This window comes from Telopea speciosissima, chromosome 11 (assembly GCF_018873765.1).
Source record: "Telopea speciosissima isolate NSW1024214 ecotype Mountain lineage chromosome 11, Tspe_v1, whole genome shotgun sequence".
In the NCBI taxonomy this organism is placed as follows: Eukaryota; Viridiplantae; Streptophyta; class Magnoliopsida; order Proteales; family Proteaceae; genus Telopea; species Telopea speciosissima.
In genome coordinates this window covers 48772991-48783254 of record NC_057926.1, presented here as the reverse complement: position 1 = coordinate 48783254, position 10264 = coordinate 48772991, and the positions used below count along the sequence as shown (strand labels likewise).

Here is a 10264-nt window from a genome sequence, read left to right as displayed (position 1 = left end):
ATATATTCAACTATTCATAGTCTGTAATGGAATGATTTTTCTATTCACACAAAGTGATTTACTTTATCCTATTGTGCCATCTCCATCATTTTACATTGACACCCATAACATTTAGTTATTCTTAATCTCTCCATAATCATCCAATATATATGAATGGACCTTGATGTAACATAAGACATTCTCATCCCCAAAAAGTAGATCAAGGAACAAGGGATCTGAATCTAATATAACAATAAAACAAAAACTAATAACAAAAAAAAAAAAAAAGAAAAAAAAAGAAAGAAAAAGAATAAACTTTCATGGCAACTAAAGAGATTTACACTGTCCAACATTGACTGCCACAAGGGGAGATGGAGAGATCCAAATTAATCTGAGGCTCCCTTGAACACTCCTTAACATTAACCTTCGATGATGATGAGATTGTTTCACTGATTTCACTTGCAGATGAAGTATTACTTGCTTGGGTCAATGGACGCAATGAGAGTGATAGTGAAAGGGTACAATCACCAGCCTCTTCCTCTGTGGAATGATCTCTATCACTAGATTGAGACAAAAGAGACTGAAAACTGTTCTCTATATTCTCCATTTTTCTCTTCCTTGTGAATGACATCTGTTGTTGTTCTTGATCATCTGCCCTTGCAGCCTACCAAAGAAGAACATACATGAAGGAAGATGAGCTCTTAAGTTAGACATTAAAAAGTTATTAACAAGTAATGGATCATCAAGAATCTAAATAACATTAGCCACAATCTGATAGAGCCAGCCCATTGTATCAGTTGAATTTGGGTCAGGTTCTCAGTTCTCAACCACACTGAAAATACCAACAAGGACCAACCCAACATTTATAGAACCATTTTCTGATCATGTTTGTGTCGGGACTCGAGTAGAACTCATCTTTAAATGTTAATTGTTAAGGAGACGGTGTCCAGGTCCTTATAAGTCTTCACATCGGACTACTCACATCCACATCCAATGAGAGATCGGAAGGATTGCGGAAGGACTAGTACATTTCCATCCATATCCTTTAACCATCCAACATAGTACCATTTTTTTTACTTCAGGGATACTTTCATAGATCTACGAGATAAGAAAAAGAATTACAAAACAAGTGGGTTTGAAAGACAAATTAATTGTAAAACAAAGCCAAACCTACTTGTTTTGTAATTAATTTTCTTATCTAGTAGATTTAGGAAATTTCCCCTTCTACTTTTTGGGTTAATTACAGTAGTAGTACTGTTGCATTATACAATCTAAGGGTAAGATATTAAAGCATTCTATTGTAAGAATAATCCTCAAGTGTCTCTGACACAGAGAGATAAGAGAGAGAGATGGCAGTGGCACAAGAGTCCCCTTCAGGACCACCAACTGTACCAGACTAGCTCTATAGCTGAAGAACTAAGAGATGGAGCTCAAAGAGGTTAAGTAGACAAGCATTTTATATTTTTGATTAGATGGGTTCTGTAATGAGAAAAAGAAGACAAAAGGTATACTATAATAGGAGTACATAATTGGAAGTTTCTCTCAATACAAACATGCTACAACCTAGACCCATTAAGAAATGGTCATTTCCAAGCAACCCTAATGTTTTAGAGTTTCAGTACAAGATTCCATTCCAGTGGAAAGAAATTTTGGCAACAGAATATTGCCTAGAACCTAAAAAAACCAAATAGGTATAACTGTGTTAAGATAACATTTCCCTACAATTCTCTTGAACATTGTACAGACATTACCATATGTAAGTAGAAAATAAGAACAAAAAGTTGGCAGGAATATTCCAAATCTGAATCATTGAAACACATTTTAAGATGGCTGTTCCTCTACTTTCCCCCATATTAAAGTGGACAGACATTTTTTTGGCAAAATGTTCAACCCAAGGTGATCTTTTGTAATCCAAGGACAGATTCCAAATCTGAAGAGAAGTTTTAACAGTGAAACAGGTCCTTACTCCTTAATTCTGGATAAAATCATAAAACAGAATCTTTTCCTTGATTATTTCAAAAACTTAAAGAAATAAACGTTCTTGGTTTCTGTAAATTTCATTTGTTTTATAAATTTAAATAAGGTCCGATTTTTATAGTCGGACCTCATAAAACGGTAAGGTTGCTCCATTGCAGACCCGGTGCAGACATTATGACCCTTCCCAGATGCAGCACAGTTGGGGGAACCCCGTGCACCGGGTACGCTAGCATACATTAGGGGTAAAGTTGGTATAACACACACACACCTTCCCTTTCTCCATATAAAATTTTGAAGGGGAGAGAGAAGGTCTTGGTCTGAGATAGTCTCATTGCTCATGCAAACTTCCATAAAGCCATCAACAAAACCAAGAAAACTCACTCCAAAACAAAAAGAAGATAGCCAAAAGATCATGAAAGTAGGGGAGAATAAGAAGACCAAAAAGGCAAAACACCAAAGACAAACTCAGAGAAAGATAAGAGTTTAAGTGTGATTGTACCTTGAAGAACTCAGATTCTTCGATTGCGTATCCTAAGGCATTAAGGTTGTAAAGGTGATGTGGCATTGAGAAGGCCGAAGAAGAAGCCTCACCCTGTTGCTGCCATCTGAAACTCTCCTTTATTCCACCATTCTCAGCCATATTTTGCAGATAATCATGAAAATAGTACGGGGAGGTGACCATATCACATATTCTTTGAGTGCATTGCTGCTTGTTGGTCTCTATTCCAGCCCTGATGAGATTTGCAAGAAAAAAAAAAAAACACAAAAAATGAAGCAGAAAAGAGTAAATCCTGTTTGTTTCTTTGTGGGTTTTGTTCCCACTTTTTCCTTTTTCCTTTTTCTTTTTCTTTTTCTTTTTTTGGCTTTTTTCTTCAAAGTTAAAAAAACTGTAAAGCTAAGCTAACCTTTTTGAAGGGAGAGGAATGTTGATGAACTGAGAATCAGAATCCTTCTTCACAAGTTTAGAAGATGGAAAGAAACCCAAATCATTCTTCTCATCAACAAACCCATGATGATCATCAAAAGAATGTTTCCTTTGTAGTGTTGAATGCATATCTGTTTCACATTAAGAATGGAGAGTTAGGTTTATCAATGTGAAAAGGGCAAATGGACCCAACTTTTTTTGACAGACTTTGATGAGAACCAATTCACAAAAATCAATGAATATGGAGGTGGGGTTGGTGAGTTTTAGAAGCAACCCTAGTACAAGTAGTAAAAACTAAAAAGAATTGGGTATAGTTCTGCTCTACACCATTCCATTTGAACTAAGCTTCAGCTTTATTAGAAATAAAGAGAGTAAATGATGGATGGAAAGCAAGTAGGTAGCTATTTCCAAAAATGAACAACAAAGTTGTTTGTTTAATAACTTATCTCTGAACTTAGATAAGAACTAATAGTGGAAATTAAAATAGGAAAGTGAGTAACTGAAAAACACAAAATAGTGACTTTTACAAAAAATAATAGAAAACAAGAAGAAGAGCTCTCTACTGTGGATGAGAAGAGAGGGGGGGGGGGGGAGGGGGAATCTTATCTTTCACTTATAATATAAAATCCAGCATATACCTTGTCTGCTCAGGTCATTCTTCATGCTTCTATACATCTGATTGAAAGCATCAAAAGCCCAAATCAATTCCAAAAAACAAAAAGGACAACATCATTTCACCAGAAGAAGAAAAAAAAATTATAATAATCTGAAACAAACACCATAGAAATGCACCTGGAGATGGCTCTTAACATGTGATATTGTAAGTCCCCTAACATCCATCAGCTGAAGAACCAACTTTGGGGTTGCCTCTACAAAGAAGACATTAAAAATTCAAAAACTCAGAGAGAGAGAGAGAGGAACCCAGAAAAACAGAAAAAGTGAAAGGAAGAGAAGATGTAACTTATTGGTACTTACTGTCTTGCCCTCCAAGCCTTTCAATAGCATGAACAAAACAGTGATGAAGATCAGGAGTCCACCTCAAACGAGGAACCTTAGACCTGATATACTGCCTTACTGCTCCATTCCTTCCACAACTCCCCATTTTCCTTAAAACACAAAACCTCAAAGTTTAAATTCAATATCCAAACAAACCCAGTTTCTTCTTTCCTCTATATAGAAACCCAAAACCTATTTTTCAAGCTTCTGGGTCTTCTTCTTTTTCTTCTTCCAACTCTTAATGAGGTATTACCTTCCAACTCAAGATCCAAGCTTTTAAAACCATTTCACAACCCTCTCCTACTATTTTTTTCTCTATCTTGTTGAGAGAGAGAGAGAAGGAACTAAAGAAGGACTGACGGAGAAGGATGGTCTGTAAATTCCTTATAGCTCTCAGCCTAAACAGCTACAGTTGAGGAGCCCTGCAAAGAAAAAAATTCTCATCACGAGCTTCTGATCCCTACGAAATCATTACATATAAGCTTTGACCCTTCTTCACTCTCTCTCTCTCTCTCTCTCTCTCTCTCTCTCTCTCTCATACACACACAGCCAACGTCGTCATGATCATAAAAAGCCCATGAAATTAATTCTCCTTCTTTTTTTTCAACATTATTTTTTTTAAAGAAACTTTTCAAAAATAAATAAAAGATACGGCCGTATATTAACTAGTAATAATATATAGAATCTCTGAACCCATGATTTTGTTTTAATTTTCCCATTAATCTCAGAAAAGAATTAATTAACCTACCAACCTAACCAGACGGCCAAACGCGTCTCTATTTCTCTCCCTCTGTCTCATGTTCTCTGTTTTTGTGTTTGCGTATTTGAATCAGTCAAGAGTCAAGATCCATAGAACTCTTGTCATGAATTTTATTGATAAGAAGTCAACGATGGGAACTGGATTAGATATAAAAGAAGATTAAAATACCCTTTGAATTCTTGAAATTTCAGGCACAATGGGGGGGGGGGGCAAGATTCGGGTTTTATTGGTAAATTTGACGAATTATAGGGTGGTATTAGTAAAGAGTTCGCTTTCCATCAATCACGTTTTAATATGCGTGAGAAGGGGCTGGAAGTTAGACGGTGCCGACTTATAGAAAGAAAAAAACTGAAAAGACTACTAACGCAAGAGGGTCTTCTTTAAAAATTAATTTTAATCAAACCCTTCTTTTCTCTCACTAACCCTCTCCTTTCGCTCTCTAGCTGTGGAGGTGTAGCTGTAGCCTGTAGGGTATGTAAGGGTGCCAATCGATTTCATTTCGGTTTTTGGTTCGGTTCAAGAGCCTATTTTCCAAACTAGAATCAAACCGACTCAGTTTGGTTTCAGTTTGTTTTTAAATTATTTGGTTCCTTAGTCGGTTTATTATTTGATTTTGACCCGGTTTTTATTTGGTATGCATGGTTCTAAGTATCGGATGGGCGATACGTATTGGCTTAGCTAGTCACCGATATTGATACCGTGCCTATACCGTATTGGTAGCACGGTACGAACAAGGGTTAAAATGATCAAAAAACTCATTTTTAAAGAAAATTCAGAGGTAATTTTGTCCAATTCAGTTGATCCAGACCAATACCGTACACTAAAATCATGTTGGTATGGGTCCTATCTTAAGTGTTCGGATCAAATTTTTATATTTTCAACATAAAAAATCTCTTATTTGTTAGGGTTATAATTCACCAAAAGTTTTTCAAACATTAGAAATGAATAGAATATATATTCCACATTTACTAAAACCTTAAAAAGAAATATGATGTATTCTATTTTTTATTCGATTTGAAAATGGATAATTTGGCTTGGTTTGACGGTTAATCATGAAACTAAAAAAAGATTCTACATTTTGAAACTAAAATCGAATCAATTTGTTTTGATTTGATCCGGTTCACTTTTAAATGATTTGGTTCGATTTCATTTTCAATTTGGATTTTAAATCATAATTTGAAAACCAGGTTTCTGTCTCAACTTGTCTTTCAGAAAAACCTGGTGGCTCGGCCTTGTCAAACCCGATCAAGGCAAGTCATGTTTTTTAATTTTTTGAATGCAATAAATATGCATAAATTAATTTAAAAAACAGGAGAAAAATACAGAAAAAAATTATGGAAAAACTAGAAGGAAAAAAAAAAAAAAAAAAAGCGCAACGACTCGCATATCAATGCATTTTTGAGTTTATACCATTGAACAAAAGAAGGGAGTTGAGGAGTTGAGGGTTTCTTATATTTTAGAATACATATTTACTATTTTACTCGACTCAATTTGTCATGATTCGGGTAAAAATACCGAGTCTTATTTGACTCGGACGGTTTATGACTCAGTCTTGTCATCTTTTACCCTGACCTAATCACACACATTTTCTTTCAAACAATATACCTACCAATCCAACGGTTTGAGTTGCCCTATTAACTCTTTGATGCAATAGCTGTGATCTCCTATCTCCTATCAAAGAATGGCTTGCTTGATCAATAGTCCACAACAATTCTATGTTCTTTGGTGATACTAAAAGAAAGATGGACTTCATAAAAAATTAAAAAAAAAGGAGAGGGTAAGAAAGAATTTACACGCTATATCAATGAGGGTTTGGAGAATGATATCATCCATATGGGGTCCAAATGGTCCGAATGAGAGAGAGTGTCAATGTAAGCCCCACTATTTATTATGTGAGAAAGTATATTTGAATCGGCACAAGACGGTGCATGCTTCCTTTTCTCTAAAAGAAAATATTTGTTTAATGTGGTATGCATATTTTATGCATAAATTTATTGTAACAAAATCATATTCTAAATGAATACATCCCAAATGTTGAAGAAAATGTAACCGGAAAGGATAAGTTGATTGTTAGGTTAGCATAGGAAGAGCTGCATAATGAGAAATGTTGCTTATTTAGCACAATATTGTATTACCATAAATAGCCAGTCTTATTACTTGTTAACTTTTTAATTCTTCAGTCAATTACATCTTTTTAAACATTAAAATGCAACCTAGCTAGTTGGATATTTGGGAGATAATTCAACCATTATTACATCTCTTAAGATAGAATAATATCCAAAGAAAAAGAAGGCTTGTGAGAGGGATAGTCATTGAAAATATTGGGTTCACAAGTTGCAACATTTATTAATGAGGCTTAGTCATAGAAATAGATAAGTTTACCAAGTTGCAATTTGACTATCTTACTTAAGAATTTTTTCACTTATTATGAGAATATTATCTCACTATCATCTCCTTTCCCTTTGAAGGTCTATTTTGTTCTTTTCCTCATTTAGGTATGGTAAGCATGGTTTGAGGAATAGGTCAGATTGGTGGATTTGTAGATTGATATCGATTTTTGGCCGACCTTGTATCGATGGATCGATACGGATAAGGGTAAAAATATAAAAAAATAAAATTTTTGAAGAAAACATGATCGATCCAGATTGGTATCAAACCGATATTGACAGAGACTATTACCGATTGCTAAAACCCGAATGGGTAGTTGAACCATAAAAAGTTTATGAATATATAGATCGTAAGGTTTCGTGAACACATGCCTAGTTTCAATCTAAATAAAGTATGCCAAATAACAAAATAAAGCATTGAAAAATCTAAAACTAACAAAAAAAAAAAAACATACCAATACATGAACTACTAATATGCCAGCGTAAAGGAGAGAATTTTATTGTATTCAATTATGAAATTTGATGCATTGCATTCTAAATCATTCTTATATGACACGTCACACCCTGGTTTTCAAACAAAACTCAAATTACCTCCTGGTTTAGACCCTAATATGATAAATTAGTCCCTACCATTAGTTTTATGCTGTTAAATGATGATGTCAGCTAGTTAAATAAATTTAAATCCCTACACTACCCTTGACCAATGTTGAAAATGAAGAAAGGATAGTATTGTAAATTTAATTCTATGCTTTAGTATAAGGGTAAAATAGTCCTTTCACACTAATAACTAACAGTAGACTAACACAGTTATTATAGAGGGGGTGATTTGAATTTTTTTCAAAATCCAAGGGATTATTTGAGTTTCGTTTCAAAGCCAGGGGGTGATGTGTAATTTATCCTAAATTTTATATATGATCATTCTAAACCATTCCCTATATATATCAACATCAATATTACTTTATTATCTTTCAACATGTCACGCCTAATCATGCCTATCTAAAGATTCCTTATGGGTAAACCGGTCCATATATAAAATCCTTTGCTTAAATGGTCAGCAAGAAAAAAGTTAATGCAAGCGCACAAACATTACTTTCGACAGGGTTTTCACCTTTTCATGGGGGTAGCACGGTACTTTCATATGCTTTTTGTATAGGCACAAGAACCACCAAGTAGCGTTCCCCCCCCTCCCCCCCCCCCCCCTCCCCCTCCCCCAAGTTCAATCTCTAGTCTATGCCTTTCTAGTAAAAAAAATGGCAGTGGAAGGCAATGCAAGGAGAAATTTTATCAATGAGAAAGTGTACCACATCCTGACACAAAGTGGTAAAATAACCGTCCTGCCCCCATGAAAAATAAAAATCTCACTCTCATTAATGTCATTGGCCACAGCACGCAGATACCACATTCCCCACACAGAACACTAAGTCAAACCACAAACACACAATTTTGTAGTTCATTCCCCTTCAATCTTCCTCTTCCCAAACTTTCCAAGATATAGAGAATGAGGTTGCAATAAGTAAAGAGTTGAATGTCTCATATGCAAATAGAGGAATTTGATGATCAATAAGATACTAATATGTAATATTCCATTACACTCCACAATGTCAATATCAATTTCCAAACATTCAAACCCCACCACCTTATAGTAAAACCAGTGTTTTTACTTTTTACCCCTGCCCCCAAACCCCACCCCACCCCACCCCACCCCAACCCAACCAAAAAAAAATGATAACAGTGTTAAGAGGAGTAACTCCTGCAACATTTTCCAAGCTAATAAAAATAAAATGGTCCCCACAAACAAGTGGTGGAGATCCGTGTCAAAGTCAAACTAAAATTTGTCAAGGAAACTGTATCTTTTCTAGGTAGGGCTTAGGCAGGTTGTAGGATGGTAGAGTTAAGAGTTGAAAAGCGAAGACGGCGTGTCAGTAACAGTAAAAATCTTTGCCCAACAAAGCAAGCAAAGCAAAGCCAGTTAAAAAGTAGACAAGTGCTAACAGTGAGTCTATCAGACAATTCCTCCCAACCTTCCTTTTGCCTCCTCCACTAGTCCACTGCTTCCCTTCACTCTAATAGTCTAATGAGGTTCTTCTAAACTCTATAAAACTTAAAAGCCTCTAAATACAATTCGGCTACTCTACTCCCAATGTCTCTCTGTGTGTGTGTGTGTGTGATCTGTTTATCTGTGGGAAACAGTGCAACTGTGCCAAGTAGAGAAGATCATATCACATCCTCATACCTCAGAAAAAAAGAAAACAAAAAAACCTTCTAACTCTCATTGTTGCAATGTGGGCTAGTGATGTTTAGTAGCTTTGAACTATTTGCTAGGACATGAATGGGTCCATCCATATCTATCAAAAAAAAAAAAAATGGTCCATCCATGTGAATTGGTTGAGGGCCTGAGGCCATAATGGCTAAAAAAAATGTTTCAAGTTTAATTCAAAATTTCATAAAATTATCAAATTGAAATCATTTACTAAAATCGAATCAAACCATTTACATCTAAAATCTGTCTCATTGCTTTCGTCAAACAAATCCATTTATAGATTCCTGATCAAAAAAAGTTGCTAAAAATTCTATATCTATCAATTTTTCAGAATTTCCTACTTTGGTGCAAGACGAGCTCTTAGTGGATGCTTATTTTAGACTAAGATATTGATTTCGTAATATGAAATTTTCTTGTCCTTTTCTCTATTTATAGTAATGTCGTAGGTGGGGTTAAGGAATTTTAGCTCTTTGTTATTAATTTACTTTTACATGTAATTCTCCTTGTTTAATTTATAATACAAACGATATTTTATAAAAAAAAAAATCTAAATCATAAAACAGGTTTAGTAAATGATTCGTTTTTTTTTTATTTTAAAATTGAGATTGTTTAATTAAACATTTTAAATCAAATCGAATCATTTAAATCGATTAATATATTCGTAGTAAGTTAATGCATTCATGATTAGAATAAACAAATATAGTAAAAGACGTTATATAATCTATTAAATAAAAATCAAAACACATAAATAACTATAATTTTATAATTATTAAATGACAACATATAACAATAATTAATTCAATTCAATGTTAAATTTACATTTATCAAATTAAAAGAAGAAAAAAAAAACAAATTAAATTATTTAAAACCATTTAAAACCGAAATCATTTACTAAACGATTTGATTTTACCTCAAAAATCTTGCACCTTATGGTTTAACACCTTAGTTAAATATCTCTTCAAATTGTGTTCGTGAAGTAC

At 34.3% G+C, this 10264-nt stretch overlaps 1 protein-coding gene across 1 annotated transcript; it reads right to left on the bottom strand.

Annotated features, from left to right (window-relative positions):
* Nucleotides 1-277: 277 nt before the first annotated feature.
* Nucleotides 278-4038, bottom strand: LOC122645661 (myb family transcription factor MOF1). The gene is made up of 6 exons (XM_043838979.1): nt 3857-4038; nt 3674-3750; nt 3520-3556; nt 2862-3012; nt 2456-2687; nt 278-643 (listed from the first exon to the last, which is right to left on the bottom strand). The coding sequence occupies exons 1-6, from the start codon at nt 3981-3983 to the stop codon at nt 317-319; spliced, it is 951 nt and encodes a 316-aa protein (XP_043694914.1). The 5' UTR covers nt 3984-4038; the 3' UTR covers nt 278-316.
* Between the last annotated feature and the right edge of the window lie 6226 nt (nt 4039-10264).

Bases quoted from the DNA above. Each gene is read 5' to 3' on its own strand.
- LOC122645661 (XM_043838979.1), bottom strand. From the start codon at position 3,983: ATGGGGAGTTGTGGAAGGAATGGAGCAGTAAGGCAGTATATCAGGTCT. The intron at 3,557-3,673 runs GTGCATTTCTAT...GCTTTCAATCAG, and splicing joins ATGTTAAGAGCCATCTCCAG to ATGTATAGAAGCATGAAGAA. The intron at 2,688-2,861 runs GTTAGCTTAGCT...AAATCTCATCAG, and splicing joins ATTCCTCTCCCTTCAAAAAG to GGCTGGAATAGAGACCAACA.